The following is a 24,748-nucleotide window of genomic DNA, read 5'->3' on the forward strand; positions in this document are numbered from 1 at the left end:
GAGAGTCGATGTTATTTAGAGTAAATTCAAATAATTTAGCTCGGCCGAGTGTACTGCTCCTGACTCCCCTGGTTTCTGATCTTTATACTCTTCTCTCACTCATACTATCGCCAATTTATATATCATGTTTATCTTTTTCTTTTTTTTTCTGATCAAATATTTATGTTTCACTGTTATATCTTACTCTATCTTATTTATGTATCGCTATATTATTCTATTACTCGTAATCCTTTTATTATTTTGTATCTTGTTGCTCATTCTTCTATGTTACATTGTCTCCTTTTCAGGTGGGAACTGAACTCCCCTTGTGTTTTGTCTTGTCCTAGCCCTCTTCTTGGGCGAGGCATAAAGACCCCAGTCCCTGCATAAAGCCCGAATTTTCCAGACCCCCGGATAAGACATTGTGTTAGATAATCGGCTTTCCCCCAATTGCGATGCTCTGGCTCGTCGTGACGTCCGCAGTGAACTACATAACCTTCCCCACCCCCCGTTGACGTGTGACGCTCTTCTTTTAGTTTATTTCTCTTCGGTTAGCTCACAACCCATCTGTTCTCCTAGGGTCTTCGAGCATAATCACGCCTCGGCGTGGGGTGGGCGGTGATGGAAACTCATCTGTGGGCTGATCGGCGACCGGTCGCACGCCTTTGGGACTGCTGAGGACCTGATCACTCCTAATATATCTTCGTCTATATATATTTGTTTTGTGCTACTAACACGCATGTGCATGTCTAACACAACTAACTCGAGCATCCTCTGCATAGTGCTCGCTAACACAATATGCAGGGACATTTAAAGGTCTAGAGTCTTTTATTGATAATTCGAATCCTTTAATATAAAAAATTAGCTTCTTGCGAGAGTCCCGAAGGGGTGACAATAAGTCACCTATACCGGGATGGGACAGTGGTGGGTGCCTTTAAAAGACCTTGTTGTCGTTTTTGAACTACGGAGTAGTTGCTGAGCAACAGCATTTGGTGACACTTTGGGCATTGTTTTAGTTGGCTGATCTGCAGCTCCAAGTCGCCTTAGTGTTTGCCATGCTTTTCTGCTCGAGTGCTCGAAATTCATTTCCTCCATTAATTCATTCCACCGTTTCATACGTCCGTCGTCCAGAGACTGGAGAAGGTCAGAGGCAGTGTCTGGGTCATTCGTCCTCTCGAATTCGGCTAGAAGCTGTTCACTTTCTGAGCTCCATGTTGGAATATACACTTTTCTGTAGCCTCTAGGTATAAATTTCTTTGCGGCTATAAATAAAAGGTTTGAAAAACGGTCGTAGGAATTCGGCTTTGGTGGTATGTTATCCACAACCCTGTCAACATATTCCGAGAAGTCTCGCCATTCTGCCTTTCTTAGATTCCATCGCGGCAACGGATTGCTGGAAATACACGGAATCTGTATGCCTATGCTTAGCATGACTGGCCTGTGTTGGCTATGTGGGAAACTGTTCAATATAGTTCTCGAAGCCCTCATAGGTTTTCCGTCCGGCGCTGTAGAGACAAAACACAAGTCTGGCGTATATTCACGTCGCCATCGCGCAGAGAAAAATGTTCCCTTTTGCTTAGCATCGTAAATAAGTTGGCAATCCTGTGCTGACGCCCAATCCGTGATCTGCTCTCCAGCTTTATCGGTCGTCGAGTAGCCCCATAGGAAGTGGTGGCTGTTGAAATCTCCCACATACACCGCCGGGTGATTGTATGCAGGAAGAGCTGGTGACTGCCATAGTTCATTGGGAGGTTTGTAGATATTAAATACAGCGAGTTTTCCAACCTGAATTCCGATCGCGTGATATCCATCAGTGATTTTTCGGGTGATATTCTGCAACTCCGGCTTGATGTAGGTTGCAAGCCCATGTTTTGGGTGTCCCCGCACTGCCGCTAGAAGGTAGCCGGGAATATCCAAGCGTGGTGAGTCGGTTTCTACGATATGAGTTTCCTGGAGTAGCAAAATATCGATATTTCTGTCAGTGAGTATTTTTAATAAAAAATCCACCTTTGATCGAGAGGTTCCCTCAATATTCAGGGACAATATTTTTAATTGTTCCCCGATATTTTTTGACTCCCCTTGGCCGGGAGACCTATCGGTCTTCGGCCCCTTAAATAGCGGCATAGTTTGTAGTTGGAGGCCCACTTAATTTGGTATCCGCTTCACTCACTGCACTACCTGCACGCGCGGTAACAATAACGAGCCGGTGGCATCGCGAACATCGCGGCGGACACAACCGTTGCGTGCGGTAGTTGGCACACTACTAGATATATAAACATTATATATTTGGGAAGAAGGTCGGGAGTTTAGGAAATACCTACTGCTCGCTATTCGTCTGCGTCTAGTTCTGGTATGTGCCATATGTGGTCATGGTCCATGAGGATGTGTTTTGGTAGTCTATGTGTGTATCTGAATGTCAAGTCGCTCGGAGCATTGTATTGTCCTATGTCTCGTATAAGTTGATTTTTACTAAGTGTGAGTGATTTGTAAAAGCGTTCAGTCAGTCTGTGTGTGAATTCGTATAGAGTTGGAATTTGTTCTCGTTCGTGTAATCTCTTCAAGTTTGTTCTGAGTCTCGTGTTGTATGTGATTTTAATGCAGAGATTTTGAAGTGTCTGTAGATTCTTGTGGTCTGAGTGTGAGATGCTGCTCCATACGTGAATCGCATACGAGAGTACTGGACGAATGAGCGAGTAGTAGACGAGGAGTTTGGTTTTGGGAAGTAGCGGACTCCGTCTATTGAAAATTGGCTTCATCATGCCGATCGCTTGTCGCGTGCGCGTGTGCATCTTCGCTTGGTGAGATTTCCAGTTGAGGCGGGAGTCCATGGTCAGGCCCAGATATGTCACTTCATCTTTCCATTCTATGCTGTGTCCTCCCATTTCGATGTTAAAGTCAGGTGTTCTGTTTACACGTTTTCTCGTGAACATGATGGCTTCAGTTTTCGCCTCGTTCAGTTTCAGGCGCCATTTTTTGTAGTATTCTACGAGCGCGTCGAGCGCCCTCTGTAGGTAAATAGCGGCCATATTTGCTTTCAGCGAGGAAACGTATAGTTTGACGTCATCTGCGTAGATAGACAGATTGCATCTCTCGTCTCGGGGGATGTCGAAGGTAAACAGAATGAAGAGAAATGGTCCAAGTAAACTTCCTTGCGGCACGCCTTTTGGAATCTCACGCATTGAAGATAGCACGTTCCTTATGAACACTCTGAACGATCTATTCTTTAGGTATTCCTGTATCAGTCTCGTTAGGTATATGGGCGTGTTAGTGCGGTGCAGTTTATGCACGAGCCCGTCAATCCATACTGTGTCGAATGCCTTCTCTAGGTCGATGAGCGCAGCGGCGGTGAAGCGATGTTCGTTAAATTTTCTTGCGATAAATTCCGCTACTCTGGTGAGTTGATGGGTCGTGGAGTGCCTCTTTCTGAAGCCGAACTGCTCGTCTGGCAACGTTTTGTTGTCGTCGTGGTGTGGTACAAGCCTGTTGAGTATAATTTGTTCAAATACCTTGCTCAGCGTAGATAATAGGCTAATCGGCCGGTAACTTGTCGGCTGCGTTCTATCTTTATTCGGCTTTGCGAAAGGCAGCACGGTCGCCGATTTCCAAATCTGGGGGAAATGCCCGGTCATGAGGCAGGCATTGAACAATTTTGTTGTGTAGATGATGGCTTTTTGAGGGAGATGTTTGAGTAAAATGTTGTGAATTTGTTCGCTTCCCGGCGCCTTGTTTGTTCTCAATCGCCTGATTGTGACAGCAATCTCGCTTGGCGTAGCAAAGTGAATATCTTCAGCGTTTGTCTGCTCCGCTTCCCTCAAGTCTCGTAGAGAGTCAGCTACGATCCGGTCCGTAGCCGGGTCGGAAAGGCCGTCTGTAGCGGCGTAGGCTCTCTCGAATCCGTCGGCGAGTGTTTCAGCTTTTTCTTGTAGCGAAAGCGCCGTCCCGGGGCCGTTCAATTTCTGTAGCGGGGGGATTGTGAAGTCTTTATGTCGCAGTGCGCTTGCCATTTTCCATAGGGAATTATCCTTCGGCGTGAGTGATGCGACTTTTTTGTCCCAAAGTTCGCGCTTGAGTTCTGCGATTTCGGTCTTGATTTCCCTCTGCAGGCAGTTATACGCTGTCTTGAAATATTCGTCGCGTGTGCGGTGAAACATGCGTCGCAGGCGATTTTTCTCCTTGATGAGCGATAGAACGTACTCGGGAAGCTTGATCGTGTATGGGTGTATTTCTTTGAGAGGAATGTGTGTATCTTGTGCTGTTTGAAGAATCTCTGTGAGAGTGCTTGTAGCTGCGTCGATTTCTTGTGGCGTGCGCAGAGTTCCCGAAGTGAGATGAATTCGTTCGTTGACTTCTTTTTTGAATCCTTCCCAGTTCGCATCCTTGTAATTGCGCTGTTTTCTGGGGGTCCTTGAAGTTGTGCCGCCTATAGTAAAGCTCACGGGCAGGTGGTCCGAAGACAGTTCGTCTAATGTGCGCAGTGGAGATATTGTCTTAACATTTTTCTCGAGTACTATATCCAATGTACTCGGATATCTAGATAGTCGCGAGTAGTACGTAGGTCTGTCGGGCGCCATTATCGAATAGGTATTTGTCTGCATGTGTGTAAAGAGCGTATTTCCGTTCGCATTACCTCTGTAGTTATTCCAGTAGTTGTGTTTGGCGTTCAAATCGCCTCCCATCACAACAATTGGTCCCAGATTGAGCAATTTATTGAGATCTTCTCTCACTAGGTTACTATGGGTGCAGTATACGGAGATGATGGTATGCGCTCTACCCTCTATGGTGACTTCGATAATCGTGGCTTCAGCGTGCTTCAACTTCGGAGTAGGTATTCTTGTGGACGTCATAGATTGTCGAACGAATATTGCGGTTCCTCCGCCTGATCTTCCTTGTCGATCGTCACGATAAATCTCGAAACCTTGCACTCTCAGCGGTACGCTTGGATTCAAATGAGATTCTGATAGGAGAATAATGTCGGTGTGTAATTCGTTTGCCAAAGCGAGCAGTTCGTCTGTCTTGTTGCGCACGCTAAATGCGTTCCATACGAGGACTTTCACCGTCTCGGTATTAGGCATCGAGGGTGTCTAGGAGCTCAATCAGGATGACGAGCTTGTCTGCTCTTGTTGCGCAGCGGGCGAGCTGTGATCGCATCCTCAGGAGGCCTTGGAGCAGGGCCATCAGGTCCAGGTTGTCATCTGAAGAGGTGGGCGCGCGCACGGGCTCCTGCTGTGGGCGTGGCTGTGGGGGCGGCGCGGTCTCGCGCTGCTCTTGGGCGGGGGCGGTGCCTCCGGCTACGTTGGCCCATGTGCGTCCATCCGTCCTCGGCTGAGGAGGTGGCCTGCTCGGGTTCTGTTCTGCCGGCGGGCGTTGGGCCCTTCTGGCAGGTCGCTGCTGTATTGAGGCGACGTACGCTACCCGCTTGGGGCAGCCTCGGTAATTGGCGGGGTGCGGGCCTGAGCAGTTGCAGCATGCGGCGGGCTCATCTCTCGTCTTCTTGGGGCATTCTGCCGAAGCATGCTCCAGTAAGCATTTTACGCACCTTGCTGTGTGCGAGCAGTTTCGGGACCCATGCCCGAAGTCTTGACATCTGTAGCACTGAGTGCCGTGCTGAAGGTGGTTGCTCCTGTGCTTCTGGAGTCGAATTCGGCAGTGGCACAGGTATTTGACGGCCGCGCGCAGCTGTCCCATGTTGACTTCCTTATTGAAGTGCGCTAAATATATGGGATATTCTATTGAGGCGGTCATCTTGACCACCTTCACTGCTGGGAATCCCTGCGATTCCAGGTCTGCCTTGATATCTTCCACTTCTACGAGCGGCAGGCCCTTGATGACGGCCTTTTTCATCTTTTCTGCTTCGGCCGTGAATGTATGGAAGCCGCGAGCCTCCGCCCGCAGTCCATTGGTGAGGGCGCGGTGGTCCTCCATCGTGCGCACGAAGATGTTAGCCGTGCCGCCCCTGTTGTATCTGAAAGTGAAGGGCTTACCAGCTCCCAGATGTCCTTGCACCGCAGCTGTGATCTGCGCGTGCGTCATGTTCCCCAGGGTCATTACAACCGGGGGAACGCGGTCTCTCCTGCCGGTACCTGCGGGAGAGAAATTATTATAAGTATTGGCACGCTTTATACGCGGCGCGCCGGCGCCTTCGCTTACCTCGGGCAACTCATCAAATCGGTTGCCACACTGGAGCGGTTGTGGTCCCCGTGGGGACATGGGCCTCTTCACGGGGTTGGACGGCCTCGTCCAGCCTCCATCCTGGGGGGCAGCCGTCTCCATCGGCTGCTGCGGTCTCGGGGGCGCCACGTAGGCCGACGCTGGGCCTATCGGGGGACGCGTGGGGGCAGGACTGGGTCCTGCTGCCCAAGAGGGGCCTGCTGCGGGCTCCGTCATCTCGGTGGCGTCGGGCGTCGTGGAAGCCGTGGTGGTGGATGGTCTCCGGGTCCTTGGGTCCTCGGGGCGGGGCTGTGGTGCGGGGACCGTATAGCGCACGGTCCCGGTCTTCTTACGCAGCGCGATTTGATGAGCGCCGGGCGGTACCACGACCGGGGAGTCCTCGTGGTCTTCAGGTAGCATCCTCGTCGGGAACATCTTGACATGCGGAAGTCTGTGTCTCCTCTTAAAAAGAGAGCACGTCTCGGGTGCTTGCGGGCGGTTTGTAGGGGCCAGCGTGGATTTTTATGTTGAGTAATACTTTGCGTGAAGAAGTGTTGCCTTGAGAAAGGCAGTTGGGGGGCGCGAGCGCCTGCTCAGTGAGCCGGCGGGATTCCTCCGGCCGGCAAAAGTAGCGGGGCCTGGCTGAGTACACAAGCCAGACAAAAACGATTCTGTGGTTGTGTCACAAACCACAAAAACTCTCTCTCATATCTATCCATCTATCTATCGCAGGTTTTGTGCTTAGCCAATCAGCGGCTGCCTAGCCAGAGTAAGATGGTTGCTTGAGTTGAAGCGAGACAACTGCTTTCTAGGTCCGAGCGATAAAATTTACCGTTAAACGGCAGGGCAGGTTTTTAAACATGAGTTACCTTTATGTAAGGCAGGTTTATCAACATTAGTTTTATGGAAAGTTTTACATAGTTTTCGACAGTGGTAAATATGATGGCATTTTGTTGTGTTTTTTATAATTGATGTACATTTTATATTGATGATGCTCATGACGTTCGATACAGGTTTATTTGGTTGTTGATGACTTTGCTATTGACGTTTATGGCTTTCCTTAACTCTAACGCTTCTAAGTTATCCAACCTAAGACCTGTTCCGTTTTTATGTAATAGGCTGACGCCAGTATTTTTGTCGAACGTATGGTTGGTTGCTATGAGGTGATTTGCAAATTCGGAGAATCCATTACTGTTTAAGCATCTTAGGTGTTCTTTGACTCGCGTTTTGATATTACGCGCTGTTTTGCCTATGTAAAACGCGGGACAGTCACTACATTGCAGTGAGTAAATACCTGAGTGATTTAACCGATGTTCTTTGTCTTTAACGTTCATCAAAAATTTACCTATACTATTGTTAGTGTAAAACGCTGGTTTGATATCTGGTGGGAGGTTTTTTATGCTTTTTTGAGAGAAATTATCGATGTACAAAATTCTACGCCATTGTTGAGGTTGATTATTATTAGTTGGCATATTATTATTATGAGGGGAGCTGTTAAATAGAAATTTGCTTGTCGATAATCTTTTTAATTTCTTGTTTAGGATGTTATTGACCATATTTGCATTATAGCCATTATTAATCGCGATTTGTTTAATCGTCGCTAATTCTAATAAGAAGTTGGAATTTGATAACGGGACGGTAACTAATCTATGGATCATGGAATGGAAAGCAGAATGTTTGTGGGAGATGGGATGGTTAGATGAATTATTAATAGTTGTATCAGTGTAAGTGGGTTTACGATAGATTTTAAATTCTATTTTATTGTTAATGATTGATAGGGTGAGATCTAAAAAGTTTAAGCTAGAATTAGTTCCTATTTCTATTGTGAATTTAATTTTTGTATGAAAAGAGTTTATTAGTTTTAGGAAGGAATCAAGTTGGCGCTCAGTACCTGTCCAGATACAGAAAACATCATCGACATATCTCTTCCACAATAACACATTCTTTAATAATGGCGATTTACAGTTAAAAATGTTATTCTCTAGATTGTCCATAAATATGTCGGCGATGAGGGGAGAAGTCGGAGCTCCCATTGCCAGGCCATCTGTTTGTTGATAAAAAAGTTCATTGTATTGGAAATAATTTTGACTTAGACAAACATTAAATAGGTGAGAAAGTTCCTTAGAGAAATTATTTGGTAGTTTTGAATTTTGTAATAATTTGAACAATATGCTTTTACTTTCATCTACGGGAATATTTGGAAATAAGTTAACAACATCAAATGAGACTAATTTTGAGTTATTCGGAATATGTAGATTTTTTAGTTCATCAATCAAAGTGAATGAGTTCTTAATGGTGAATTTCGGAGCAAACACTTTAGAATTATTAAATACTTCAGTTATAAATGAAGCTGTTTTGAAATTCGGAGAATTACAACTTGACACGACCGGCCTAATAGGTTTATCGTTTTTATGGATTTTTAAGAAACCATATAATTTAGGGGCCAATGGATTTTTTGTTAGAAATTTTACTTGTTGGTATGAATTGTCTTGAAAGATAGGGGATTTGCATGAATTCAAAGCACTTTTAATGTTATCTAGGTATTTGGTAGTGGGGTCTTTAGGTAGAATGTCAAATTTGTCCGTCTTAATAAAGTCTTGCACTTTGGAATTATAGTCACTTTTATTCATTATAATTATCGTGTTGCCTTTATCAGCCTTTGTTAAAATTAATTGTTCATCCTTTAATTTCTTCCTGATGTTCAGCATAATGGATGTTTCACGATTATAGTTGACTTTAAGTGTAGGAATGAGCTTTTTTATTGTTTCTGCACTTTTGTATAGAGGTGGTCCAGGTTTATTATATAACGCGGTCTCGATGTCCACTGCAACGTTTTCCACTGCACTAATGTAATTCTTTTTATTATAATCTAAGTTGTATTTTAAACCTTTAGATAACAGAGACAGCTCGTTTGGTTGGAACTGAACTGATGAGAGATTCTGTAACCGGTCGAAGAACTGATGGGTATATTTTACTGGTTCATTGTTATTATTTTTATGTTGTGACAGATTAAGGTTAATTAGTTTTTTGTTTATGGTTTCACGTTTTTTGTAGGCCTTTATAGAGGCGAAGTTTCTAACTTTGTCGTCAAACAGATCCCATTCAACCGGGTGTAATTCGTTCACCAATTCTATGTGTAAAACTTTTAACGTTAATTTAATATTATTTCTCATTTTATATGCACTTTTTAGGTCTTCTTTTAACCATGCAATTTTAGCTTTAAATACAGATGTTTTTGAAATGTCCGGTTTATTGTTCATATTTTTAAACTTAGCGTTCAGATATTTAGGGAAAACTTTCATTTTAAGACACTGTTTGTAAAAGAATATATCCACACACGAAATTCTATATTTTACGGTAAATTTTTTATACATTTTTGCTTTAATAGCTGTACTTGCTAATATTATTTCTTCATATGAAGCGGTTACTTTGTGATGTGACATTATAATTTAAAATTAAACAGTAACTTTGTAAACATCACTTATGGGTAAATACTTAATGCCGACCGGGTTTCGCTACAACCGTAGCCTCATCAGGGCAGTATAATACTAAAAATCTAAATATTAAATTAACATGTGTAGATATCACGGTAGGTGGACAGTCTGAGCTACAGTGGAAGAGGTAGGGATAAGTGGGAGATTGGGAGGCGAGTGTTCTTTGTCAATAGGGAACAATCTGAGTATAGGGCTTTTATTTAGGTTTATTTGGTTGTTGATGACTTTGCTATTGACGTTTATGGCTTTCCTTAACTCTAACGCTTCTAAGTTATCCAACCTAAGACCTATTCCGTTTTTATGTAATAGGCTGACGCCAGTATTTTTGTCGAACGTATGGTTGGTTGATAATTTCTCTCAAAAAAGCATAAAAAACCTCCCACCAGATATCAAACCAGCGTTTTACACTAACAATAGTATAGGTAAATTTTTGATGAACGTTAAAGACAAAGAACATCGGTTAAATCACTCAGGTATTTACTCACTGCAATGTAGTGACTGTCCCGCGTTTTACATAGGCAAAACAGCGCGTAATATCAAAACGCGAGTCAAAGAACACCTAAGATGCTTAAACAGTAATGGATTCTCCGAATTTGCAAATCACCTCATAGCAACCAACCATACGTTCGACAAAAATACTGGCGTCAGCCTATTACATAAAAACGGAACAGGTCTTAGGTTGGATAACTTAGAAGCGTTAGAGTTAAGGAAAGCCATAAACGTCAATAGCAAAGTCATCAACAACCAAATAAACCTAAATAAAAGCCCTATACTCAGATTGTTCCCTATTGACAAAGAACACTCGCCTCCCAATCTCCCACTTATCCCTACCTCTTCCACTGTAGCTCAGACTGTCCACCTACCGTGATATCTACACATGTTAATTTAATATTTAGATTTTTAGTATTATACTGCCCTGATGAGGCTACGGTTGTAGCGAAACCCGGTCGGCATTAAGTATTTACCCATAAGTGATGTTTACAAAGTTACTGTTTAATTTTAAATTATAATGTCACATCACAAAGTAACCGCTTCATATGAAGAAATAATATTAGCAAGTACAGCTATTAAAGCAAAAATGTATAAAAAATTTACCGTAAAATATAGAATTTCGTGTGTGGATATATTCTTTTACAAACAGTGTCTTAAAATGAAAGTTTTCCCTAAATATCTGAACGCTAAGTTTAAAAATATGAACAATAAACCGGACATTTCAAAAACATCTGTATTTAAAGCTAAAATTGCATGGTTAAAAGAAGACCTAAAAAGTGCATATAAAATGAGAAATAATATTAAATTAACGTTAAAAGTTTTACACATAGAATTGGTGAACGAATTACACCCGGTTGAATGGGATCTGTTTGACGACAAAGTTAGAAACTTCGCCTCTATAAAGGCCTACAAAAAACGTGAAACCATAAACAAAAAACTAATTAACCTTAATCTGTCACAACATAAAAATAATAACAATGAACCAGTAAAATATACCCATCAGTTCTTCGACCGGTTACAGAATCTCTCATCAGTTCAGTTCCAACCAAACGAGCTGTCTCTGTTATCTAAAGGTTTAAAATACAACTTAGATTATAATAAAAAGAATTACATTAGTGCAGTGGAAAACGTTGCAGTGGACATCGAGACCGCGTTATATAATAAACCTGGACCACCTCTATACAAAAGTGCAGAAACAATAAAAAAGCTCATTCCTACACTTAAAGTCAACTATAATCGTGAAACATCCATTATGCTGAACATCAGGAAGAAATTAAAGGATGAACAATTAATTTTAACAAAGGCTGATAAAGGCAACACGATAATTATAATGAATAAAAGTGACTATAATTCCAAAGTGCAAGACTTTATTAAGACGGACAAATTTGAGATTCTACCTAAAGACCCCACTACCAAATACCTAGATAACATTAAAAGTGCTTTGAATTCATGCAAATCCCCTATCTTTCAAGACAATTCATACCAACAAGTAAAATTTCTAACAAAAAATCCATTGGCCCCTAAATTATATGGTTTCTTAAAAATCCATAAAAACGATAAACCTATTAGGCCGGTCGTGTCAAGTTGTAATTCTCCGAATTTCAAAACAGCTTCATTTATAACTGAAGTATTTAATAATTCTAAAGTGTTTGCTCCGAAATTCACCATTAAGAACTCATTCACTTTGATTGATGAACTAAAAAATCTACATATTCCGAATAACTCAAAATTAGTCTCATTTGATGTTGTTAACTTATTTCCAAATATTCCCGTAGATGAAAGTAAAAGCATATTGTTCAAATTATTACAAAATTCAAAACTACCAAATAATTTCTCTAAGGAACTTTCTCACCTATTTAATGTTTGTCTAAGTCAAAATTATTTCCAATACAATGAACTTTTTTATCAACAAACAGATGGCCTGGCAATGGGAGCTCCGACTTCTCCCCTCATCGCCGACATATTTATGGACAATCTAGAGAATAACATTTTTAACTGTAAATCGCCATTATTAAAGAATGTGTTATTGTGGAAGAGATATGTCGATGATGTTTTCTGTATCTGGACAGGTACTGAGCGCCAACTTGATTCCTTCCTAAAACTAATAAACTCTTTTCATACAAAAATTAAATTCACAATAGAAATAGGAACTAATTCTAGCTTAAACTTTTTAGATCTCACCCTATCAATCATTAACAATAAAATAGAATTTAAAATCTATCGTAAACCCACTTACACTGATACAACTATTAATAATTCATCTAACCATCCCATCTCCCACAAACATTCTGCTTTCCATTCCATGATCCATAGATTAGTTACCGTCCCGTTATCAAATTCCAACTTCTTATTAGAATTAGCGACGATTAAACAAATCGCGATTAATAATGGCTATAATGCAAATATGGTCAATAATATCCTAAACAAGAAATTAAAAAGATTATCGACAAGCAAATTTCTATTTAACAGCTCCCCTCATAATAATAAAATGCCAACTAATAATAATCAACCTCAACAATGGCGTAGAATTTTGTACATCGATAATTTCTCTCAAAAAAGCATAAAAAACCTCCCACCAGATATCAAACCAGCGTTTTACACTAACAATAGTATAGGTAAATTTTTGATGAACGTTAAAGACAAAGAACATCGGTTAAATCACTCAGGTATTTACTCACTGCAATGTAGTGACTGTCCCGCGTTTTACATAGGCAAAACAGCGCGTAATATCAAAACGCGAGTCAAAGAACACCTAAGATGCTTAAACAGTAATGGATTCTCCGAATTTGCAAATCACCTCATAGCAACCAACCATACGTTCGACAAAAATACTGGCGTCAGCCTATTACATAAAAACGGAATAGGTCTTAGGTTGGATAACTTAGAAGCGTTAGAGTTAAGGAAAGCCATAAACGTCAATAGCAAAGTCATCAACAACCAAATAAACCTAAATAAAAGCCCTATACTCAGATTGTTCCCTATTGACAAAGAACACTCGCCTCCCAATCTCCCACTTATCCCTACCTCTTCCACTGTAGCTCAGACTGTCCACCTACCGTGATATCTACACATGTTAATTTAATATTTAGATTTTTAGTATTATACTGCCCTGATGAGGCTACGGTTGTAGCGAAACCCGGTCGGCATTAAGTATTTACCCATAAGTGATGTTTACAAAGTTACTGTTTAATTTTAAATAATGTTTTTTTTCAGAGAATTATTTCCATTGCATTGAGGTGTTGCATATAATATAATGATTTATTACTAACGATTTATTTTAAAATCTTGTTTACATAACTACTTATGTACATGTTTGATCAGACATTCAATTAATTTGTTCTGTGAAATCTGTTGGAACAGCGAACACCGCATCGCCAAAATAAATTGTTTCATCGTGAGGTCTGGCCAAAAATATACCTACATCATTTCACATTATATTTTCCAGGAAACCCAGTTTCCCTTATATTGGCTATCGACAACAGCCAGGGTTTAAAAATCAATTTGTTTCGAACGCTGTGGAAATACTAATTTGCACGGTGACACGGGAAATTCACGTGTCAAGTTACCGTGAAAAGTACTGCTTTTCATCATCACTCACGTGAAAATGAAGATATTAATAAATAGTCCGGCAGTATATTGGCCACCCGATCCGGCCGCTTATGAAACGTAAAAAAGTTTTCTACTAAACTGGCCAGGTTAAATGAACGAGTTGAAAATGATATTTTATCTACTCGACCCGATAATGTAACGGATAAAATACTGCATTTACCATGTCGGTTAGCCGCACGGTTGCAACAACCATGTTTTTAATTGGACGTATTTTAGTATATTATTTATATAGTGCAATCAAGTGGCATGTCAGCACCAAATTAAATAACCCGAACAAATTTTATTGCCAATATTTAAAACTGTTATTTCGTGCAGGATTTTTTTTGTTTGTTTTCTAGGTTAAATATGAGAATTTTTTCCCAGGTGTTTCTTAAAGAAAAATGTTTAAAGCAAAAAAAAATATGCTTCTGTTATTGTCCTGTAAAAAATGGATCGATTCTAAGTTATTTTAAGGCTTAAATATCAACCATTAATATTATGTAATCTAAATAATATCAATATTTTCTTTGCTATGTCTTTGTTAGTAAGATTAAAAAAATAAACTTTATTTTTAAACGGGGCATCCGGTACTTAACAGCTACATCAAAACTAAACGCCGAAAACCACATTAGCAGGGTAAGCCAACGGCCCTAGGAAGATCTACAGGCGCAACACGGTATCAATTCTACTTACGTAAACACACAATTGACTACAATATACACATCTGCCCTGATGATTAATTAATTCTCTCCGAAACGTTGGTTTATGTAGGAGAAAACTCGACATGGTATAATAACCCAACATTAATAATGATAATACTTTTGGTTGTAAACTTATCTATGATTTCTATTGCTTTTGAAACTGCACACGAGTGCTTTAAATGAATTTGAGAGTGGACAGTAAATACTTTACACGAAAGGGAAAATGCGATTACCAATAACTTATCGTTTGATCATCTTTGCCAAGAAATACATAAAAAAATCACTTTAATATTGAATAGTTCACCGCGATAACTCGGGGTAATCCAAACGAACGAATACCAATAACGATGTTATGTACATAAATATAACTTCCATGCTAACCACTAACCCAACATCTCTGCCGTAGGTCGCCCCGAGTGGTTCAATACGTTTGGTAACTTAGCAGGGGTGCCCGAGTTCATGGGGTGTTGTGCCCACCAAATGAGGGGCAGTTAAAATGAATTATTTTTGAACTGCGGGGAATTATTTTCTGTGTGGAGCTAGTATAAAAAAATAAATATACTTTAAAAATTTCCATACATTATGATGGCAACATCCCACACTATCGCCTTCTAACGGCGTGAGATGTGCGCCTTTGTTTTCTTCATACATTTTAATGGATTTGATGTGCATGTAATTCAGTCTTCATTTGTCTTTCGTGGTTTAATACTGTCAAAATACTTACATAATGGTAAGAACTCCTTATTTGTAGATTTCAAGAACAATAAAAAAATCAAGAATATTTTATTTGCTAGAATTTAACAAACTATAATTTTACCTGTAATTAACCTGTCAACGTTTTTTAGCGTCATTATTTTTGTTGTTTGTAATTATTACATAGGTAAGTTGCACACACAAAACCTACTTTTCGGGACATTTCAAAATACATTTTTGTAAATTCTGGCCAAAATACAAATTGAAACCGCCAAACACTGCCCCCAAGTAGGTACCTACTAAATTAATTTAATTTGCCGCCAAGAACCATGTGAGAGGTGGTGTCGCGATGCTGCGACTCCACTATATATTTTAAAGGTGGTGTGGTATGCCACACGCCCAAAGGACCAGTCCCAAACTACTCCGAATGATAGGTTATGGGACGATATATGCATCCGACAAACCCGATGGACAGTGCAATAATCAAGGTATAAATCTGGGCTTCTGGAGCACAAGATAAGCCCAGATTGGAATGCAGGAAAGATGGACTCACCCGTTGATGACTATCACACGTCTCCAGGAGTATTAGTTGATTTCACTTCACCAAATATATGTATATTCGCCCTGTCTGATATTAATTATCACTCCGAACTCTGATAAGCAAGACACCACTTGTCTGATTTTACATGTGTCGCAACAATATTTTTAATATGGTGACATTTTGGGATGGGTAAAAGGGTAGGTAGGACATTTGCGGGATTTGGTATTGACATTACACTTGTCCATTAAGCCTGTGGATGCATACCTAACAATCCCATATATATTGCGCGAACATTCTCCCGGCGTTGAAAGTACCTTCCGTAATTTTAAGTACTTTCAAATAAAGTAAAGAATTAAATGAAAAACAAAGTAAGATGAAATATAAATATTCTTCTCAATACGCTATTAATATTACAAAGTTAAAACGAAAATTTATAAAATAATGAAATAAAGAAATAATAATTATTGTGTAGGCAAAGGACACAATTTTACGACTGGTCGTTTAAAGTTCCCGGAAGGGGTCCTTACGCGTGCGACACGAACCACTCCGTCTTTACCAGGGAACACCTGCTCAACAACGCCCACCGGCCAATAAAGTGGAGGCGCATCCTCTTGATGCACCAATACTATGGTACCTACTATAATGTTATTCGCGGGACTATTCCATTTTTTTCTCATCTGCAGAGAGTGAAGATACTCTATATGCCACTTCTTCCAATAAGATTGAACGAGGTGGTCCAAAAGCTCTTTCCTTTTCAGTAGACTAATGCGTTCATTAGTCAAATCATAAGCAGGTAGATGCTGAATCGGGGTAGACATCAGAAAATGAGCCGGAGTAAGAGCTTCTGGATAATGAGAACTGCTTAATAAACATAATGGCCGTGAATTAAGTACAGCCTCTATTTGTGTCAGAACTGTGAGAAGCTCTTCATAACATAAAAGTTGAGTACCCACAACCCTATACAGATGCGATTTAATGCATTTAATATTTGACTCCCATAATCCTCCAAAGTGAGGAGCGCGGGGTGGAATCGTCTTCCATTCAATTCTCCGAATGTTAAATTCATTGCGAAGAACTTCTTTAGTTGAATTTGCCTCTAAAAAATTATATAAGTCATTCAGACAATTCTTTGCGCCTATGAAATTTGTCGCATTGTCACTGTACATACACGAAACCGGTCCGCGTCTGGATAGAAAACGCTTAAATGCGTTTAAAAAATTGTCCGTGCTTAGATCTGATACCACTTCCATATGTATAGCCTTCGTTGTTAAACAAATAAATAGACATATATATGCCTTTTGACTTTTTACCCCACGACGCCTAGAAAGGGTTATATTTATTGGTCCGGCAAAATCTACACCCGTATGTGTAAATGCCTTTGCTTCCTGAACTCTAGCTGTAGGTAAATCTGCCATTAGCGGTATAATATTAGAAGGTGCAGTTTTAAAACAGAAATTACAAGCATGTACTCTTTTGCGTATTAGATTTCTCCCCGATAAGATCCAATAACGCTGTTTAATTATTGACATAAGGAGATGTGCACCAGTATGACAATTCACACGATGGTGAAAGTCTATAATTATATCGACAATATGATCCTGTCTTGGCAGAAGTACTGGATGTTTGTTTTCAAAAGGTATATTCGCGTTTGTTAATCTACCACCTATACGTAACAAGCCATTATGATCTAGGAACGGGTTTAGTTTTCGGATTGAAGGTGAGCATAATTTATCTCCCTGTATTAATTGTATATCGGCACTAAAATACCTATTCTGTAAAGCTTTTAATACATTCATTTCAGCAATGTTTAATTCCGCGGAATTTATAACTGTTGAGCGTGATAACTTTCGCATAAATCGTAAAATATATACCACAATTCTCAGCAGTTTTGGCCATGAGGAAATTTTTAAAGCGAGATTATATATCGGAGAATTTTCCTCTATTGACGTTATCGTAAATGTATGCGATTTTTTCAATTCCAAAGTATTCTCCTCCTCTCGTGAGGGGGAAAATCTTTCGACAGGCCACTCGGATACTGGGTTCGCAGCCCAGGGCGGACCGTGCCACCAAAGAGAATGATCGACCAGCTGAGCAGGCAGTAGTCCTCGTGATAAACAATCACTAGGATTGGTAACGCCATCTATGTGATAAAAATGTTTTGCGGGTAAATTTTCCTGAATTTCACTAACCCGATTAGCTACAAAAGTTTGCCACCGGTGAGGGGACGAGTGAATCCAAGAAAGTGCTATTTTTGAATCTGAAAAAGCAAATATATCGTTTATCAAAACGCGATTTCTATAAGTATCTATAATAGATCTAACGAGTCTAGATAAAATAAGCGCAGCGCATAATTCCAATCGAGCGAGCGACACTGTTTTCAGAGGGGCCACCTTGGATTTAGAACATATCAAATTCATTGTAGTGTTTCCACCCTTATCCGTGACATGAAGATATATTACACAACCGTATGCTTTCATACTCGCATCTGCGAAGGCGATAATATTTATCGTGCAGTCCTCCTTTACTCCCAAATATCGAGGTAAATTTAAATTAGAAAGCATCGGTAATTCTTCCTTGAATTTGACATATCTATTGACAATACTTTGGGGTAGTTCTTCGTTCCATCCTACTTTCTCTAACCACAGCTCTTGTAAAAGTAATTTGGCATATAAAATTACCGGAGCAACCAAACCTAATACATCGAATAAACGAGCTATTGTGGAAAGAATTGATCTTTTACATATAGTTTTTTCCTCCGTCGGACATATCATAAATCGAAAACAATCAGATATCGGATCCCATTTTAATCCTAAAATGCTACATTTATCCGAAAAATCCATTGTCGCGCGGTGCGACTCTGGTAATTGGGCCAGTAAATGAGGAGAATTACTCGACCATTTGACTAATTCAAATCCTCCACACTTGAACATCGCCATTAAATCTGTAGCCAAAGTGATGCCTTCACTTATAGTATTTACAGAATATACAAAATCGTCCATATATAAATCATTAATTGCAACTTCCGCCGCTTTCGGATAACGATTTCTTTCATCGCTCGCTAGCTGCCGTATAGTTCGCATTGCTAGAAATGGTGAACAGTTCAAACCAAACGCGAGTGAATTAAATTGATAAACTCGAATTTGTTCATCTTTGTGAAATCTATAAAGAATTTTTTGATATTTTCGATGGCTTTCCGTTACCATTATACGTAGATACATTTGCTTAACATCTGCGGTTAATGCTACAGCGAATAAGCGAAATTTAATTAAAAGTGTAAATAAATTAGATTGCAAATTTGGACCTGTATACAAAATATCATTAAGTGATAACCCTGAACTGGTCTTTGTACTCGCATCTAATACAACACGAGTTTTAGTTGTTGATTTATCTTTACGAATTACTGCGTGATGAGGAATGAAATATCCCTCATCAATATTAGATGAAGACGGAACTTCAACCCTCATATATCCCTTTTCCAGATATTCAGAAACTACTTCATTATAACTGCAATGCAATTCTGGCGAAGTATTAAATTTCCGTTCTAAATATTCATATCGACGCTGCGCGACACGGCGCGAATCACCTAAATTATTAGGATCTATCTTAAACGGTAAAGATACAATATACCTTCCCGATTCATCCCATTGGACTGACTCGAGGTACATTTTCTCACATTCTGCATCTTCAGCACTCATCAACGACTTAATAGGCATGTCTTCCATCGTCCAAAACTTGGATAACGCATTATATAAATCTACATTGGTTATGGGGCCGAACGTCCACGAAACCTCCGGCGTACACGTAGGTATTTCACCCATTACAATATACCTGAATACTGTCTGTATAGCCGGTGGTGCATTCGTATTATGTTTAGATAAAACCTTATTCCCCAGCAGAATATATGGAAATAAATGTGCACCTAATAAGATATCAACATCGGATGGAACGTTCCAGGATTCATCCGCTAAGTTTAAACCCACTAAATGCTCACATGACTTTGTGTCAACATGTTGTGTAGGAAGCTTATCAGTTATTTTATCGACAACTAATAGACTAATTTTATAAATATCTTCTGAAACGCGGGATTTAATTTTTAACGCAACGTGTCCCAATATTGGTGTCTCTACTGAACCAACGCTTTTAACTACTGAATTATTTAAAGGAATTATTTTAAGATTTAATTCATTACAAGTGTTTAAACTGATTAAATTTTGTTGCGAGGCGCAATCAATTAAACACCTTACGGTTACTTGATTATTTTTATTGTCATAAGCAAATAACTGCGCGGTTGACAGTAGTACATTCGTAGCTATATTACCCGCAGAAAAATTATTATGATGTTTATGATTACGCGCTATTAATGTAATGGCTTCGTTTTTCGATTGACTTTCAGTATTCATCGTGCTCTCAAAATGCAGAGCGGTGTGATGTCGTTTTTTACAAATTCTACAATCCGATTTAGATGGACATTTCATAGTTTTATGTTTATCGCTTAAGCAGTTTACACATAAATTATTTAATTTCACAAACTGAAAGCGAGCATTTGGTCTTAATTCGTTAAATTGTTCACATTTAAACAATTCAACATGATCAGAATGATTACATTTCCGACACCTGTTACGATTATTATTACTTGACTTCGGTTCGACCACAGCGAATGAATGCGTAACTTTGTTTTTATTATTAACAACTTTATTATCATTTTGCCCAGTTCGTTCTAGGATTTTAACATGCGACCGAATGTATTCTATTAAATCGGTATATGTAGGTATAGTTTTCTCCCGTATAGACATTTCGAAATTTTGCACCAACTGTATATCTAATTTTTTCAGTGCAACATGTAATATTATAAAATCGGTTAGGTCATCAATACCTAATTCCTTGAGTGCAGCTATGGAAGACGCAAACCGTTCAATAAAATTATTTAACTCATTTGGGTTACTAGGTGCCAATAATTTTAAATTCAAAATATTGTTCAGATAAAAGGTACCTAGCACGCGTTTGTCCTGATATTTCTTTTCGAGAGCTTCCCAAATTAAAAAATAATTTTGTTCGTTCGGAAGTATTCCCGCAAAAACTGATAACGCCTTTCCTTGGAGTTTCCCTATCAGATATTGCATCTTCTGCGACGTATTCAAATTTTCATTTGAGTGAATGTTTAATTTAAAAGCTTCATAAAATATCGACCAATTCTCTTGATTACCATCGAACGATGGCATCTCGATCGGTGGGAGCTTAATTAATGGTGAATTATTTAATTTCTGTCGATCACGTGATGAATCTTGCTTTGCTATAATGCTTTCGCGTATAGAAACTACAAAACAGTACTTATTTTCAAATTTACTCCATAAATCGAAATTCATATTGTAATTTGAATCCTTTTTCAACTGAAGTGTATGAAATTCATCACACAACGTATTAAATTGTGCATAATATGTAGCTATATTAACCGTTTGTTTAACGAAATCCTCCGAACTTCTCGTCTCCCTGTCCGCAATACTTTTCCCTTTCTCATATAATTCATTAACACGATTATGCATCAAATTAATCTTCGATTCTAGTAACTTGATTTTAATATCCTGAGTACTATCGCTAGTCGCCATGATTAATTGTATGTAGGAATTTAAACACAACAAAAATTACAAATGCAACCTAGTACATACAAATTAACAAAGTATAAAGAGGAAATAATATTTATTTGTAACTTTAAATATGTTAATTTTAAATACCCCGTTGGTAATCCGGCTCGAAAGAACCAAAAATGGTGTTGCGATGCTGCGACTCCACTATATATTTTAAAGGTGGTGTGGTATGCCACACGCCCAAAGGACCAGTCCCAAACTACTCCGAATGATAGGTTATGGGACGATATATGCATCCGACAAACCCGATGGACAGTGCAATAATCAAGGTATAAATCTGGGCTTCTGGAGCACAAGATAAGCCCAGATTGGAATGCAGGAAAGATGGACTCACCCGTTGATGACTATCACACGTCTCCAGGAGTATTAGTTGATTTCACTTCACAAAATATATGTATATTCGCCCTGTCTGATATTAATTATCACTCCGAACTCTGATAAGCAACTGACACCACTTGTCTGATTTTACATGTGTCGCAACAATATTTTTAATATGGTGACATTTTGGGATGGGTAAAAGGGTAGGTAGGACATTTGCGGGATTTGGTATTGACATTACACTTGTCCATTAAGCCTGTGGATGCATACCTAACAATCCCATATATATTGCGCGAACAAGAGGTTCTTTCAAGACCAAACAATATGTTATATTTATTTGTTTCCGCCCCCAGATTCGCCCTTCTTCCATCAGCCCCTGGCTGGCGCAGGAGGCGAGATGGCCGCCCTTGCACAGAACCAACTGCACCAAGAGGAGCAGCAGGCGGGCTATGTGCAGCTTCTGGAGCGCAGGGAACAGGAGGGCCGCGCCGAGATGGAGCGACTGGCCAAAGAGATCGCCAGGCTCAAACTTCAAATTCTGCAGCTCACTGGTGAGTCAACTTCTCATTAAACAGTATTCATTTCAATTTTAATTTTGAAACAAATAGTATTCAGGTATATTCAATAATAATAATACTTTTAATCCGGGCGTAGACTTACTAACCAACTAACCACCAGGGTAGGCAGAGAGAACCGCCCACCGAACGATTCGGTCTCCGCATACACTGCTTTCTTCATTAACTTACATACATCGTCACACAAATACTCTTCTGTAATGGCGACTCTTATCATGGCCCGACTCAATTTATTATTTGGTTCACTTGATCGTGCCAAGTCTTTCTCGGGTGCTTCCAAGTTTTTCTACCATTCACATTTGTTTATACAATATCATATTATCACTTGACGGCCGGCGTGGTCTAGTGGTATACGCTTTTGACTACAGATCCGAAGGTCGCGGGTTCGAACCCGGCGTGCGCAAATAAATTTTATTTGATTAATTTGTGTTATTTTCACAATTAATTCATTTAAAATAATATATAGTATATTTGCGGCACGTTCCAGAGTGGAAGATACTCTCAGTATCGCCCTGGTGTAAGACCACCATTCAGAATTGAAACGTTGCTTGAAATGGCTTTAGCCGTGTTTGGTGACCAGATCTGAATAGCCAGGTACTTCCCCACCTTCCTCTTCCCCATCTCCCTCCCCTCCCCAATACCCTCAGCCTCACAACATACCCCAATTGGGGATGCCATAGTCTCACTGGCTCCAGACGGGAGCAGTTGGGACTCTTGTGCGGTATTACTGTAAAAAATAAAATAAATATATATATTCTCCTTATACTCCTTATTTCATTTTTTCGCTCTACATGTCCAAACCATTTAAGTGTCTCTTTAGTATTCTCACCTTAAGATATCAATGGATAATGTGGGCTACACTAAATGCTTTACCCATACTGAGGCCCCTGAGGGTAAAATAACATGGAAAAAAGTTAATTAAATAGCAAAAAACAAGTTTTAAAAGAGCAACAATAAAGATAGTATTATTTTCACACTATATTAAATGATAAGTTTTTGGTTTTTTTTGTATTGGGTATATACATATACATGTACTGCAGGTGATGGCTCATCCTGATGGCCTGACTTTTTGTATTGGGCATATACTATACATGTACTGCAGGTGATGGCTCATCCTGATCGCCTGCCTTTTTGTATTGGGTATGTACATGTACTGCAGTTGATGGCTCATCCTGATGGCCTACCTTTAACGGCCAATGTCTAAAAATACAATATAAAAAAATCAGTTCTAGCGGTGTTAAAAACCACACTACTTTATTACTTTTAAGATGAATTATTTTAAACAAACTGGGTGGTAATTAGATTGTTCTGACGGCGATGTTTTGGCTGAACTTTCGCTTCTTCAATTTCCACATTTTAGTGGACCAGACATCTTTGTGTCGTTAATAATTTAAGTTATATTATTATTATATTCCGAAATATATCATAATGTACCATAAAGTTCAGGTATAAAACTTGCGCATTTTTTAGATATCGTTAAAGAAATTAACAAGCATATCTCTAGAGCCACGGATTAATTTGTTTAGCATTAAACTCAGTCTTCTTATGCCAACAGTCAAACAAAAGATGTTCATACCACCCTACCAGATACAAGAAATAAGAAAGGGCGATCTTGGAATAAAACAGAATCAAATTTGACCGATACCTCTCTTTGGTACCTTGTATGTTTAATGTTAGTGCATTCCGCAAGATGGTGTATGTTCGGTTTACAAAGATTGACCCGAATATTGCCGAGTGCCCTCCCGAGCTCTCGGCTCGCAGTCAGTCTAGAACCTAGAATCTAGATCTTGAATAGAGCAAGCCATCTGTGAACATGTAAATATTCACTCTAGTTCCTTTAAACTAAATAAATAATATTGTAATTGGAACTACGTGTGTAATTAAGATTTAATAATTTTACTTCTGAACAAAATATCTTGCACTTACTGAGGAGTGCATTACATGATTTTTTTTAAAGGTATAACTAATATTCTATTTTCGGATGTGATGGACGTAATATTCTAAAATTTTAAAGTAAATTCTTCTAATTATTAACACATAAAATAAATTTATGCCGTCGTTTATTTATTTATTCTTGGATAATTTATATAGCACCGCTTTTGTGAGAGATCACCTCAGGGGCGTTCTTACAATATTTGGAGAAGTAATAGTCAGCATAGTTTGATCTTATTGCCTTCCAAGTAGTTGATCGGGGTTCGATTCTCGGCAGTTGGAACTTTTAATTTTTTTTATTACATGTATTTAGAAAAATGTATTATTAAAAAAATATCTCGGGATTTCAGGGGTTTGCACTAGTAATATAAGAGCAACATTGAAAATTAATGTAAATTGTTTATTCTTTCTCAATTCAGAACTCTCCGCCACTCATTCCTACGGTAATCAAGTATCATAGTTCATGAAACTGAATTAAACAACTTTACTTAATGTTTATAAAATGGAAGAGAAAAAAGTTCGGGCGAGCTTTTCGCCAAAGCCTCGGCTCCTTTTACTCGAGATTTTTATTTTCCCATGGGCGATGCAGCAAGAAACAGTACCTATAATAAAATATTTTACTGCGATGTTTGCATTGTTGGATTGC

The 24,748-nt window shown here is 39.4% G+C and overlaps 1 protein-coding gene across 1 annotated transcript in view; it reads left to right on the forward strand.

The window, feature by feature from the left end:
• The window catches only part of Csgalnact (Chondroitin sulfate N-acetylgalactosaminyltransferase), a 315,839-nt gene that overhangs the window by 175,540 nt on the left and 115,551 nt on the right, over nucleotides 1–24,748 (forward strand). The window contains exon 5 of the mRNA XM_089632739.1: nucleotides 21,949–22,146. Coding sequence (XP_089488865.1) covers nucleotides 21,949–22,146 — 198 coding nt within the window. The remainder of the gene's footprint in view (nucleotides 1–21,948; nucleotides 22,147–24,748) is intronic.

This window comes from Hesperophylax consimilis, chromosome 6 (genome assembly GCF_061612785.1).
Source record: "Hesperophylax consimilis isolate HC1 chromosome 6, BYU_Hcon_1.0, whole genome shotgun sequence".
Taxonomy (NCBI): Eukaryota; Metazoa; Arthropoda; class Insecta; order Trichoptera; family Limnephilidae; genus Hesperophylax; species Hesperophylax consimilis.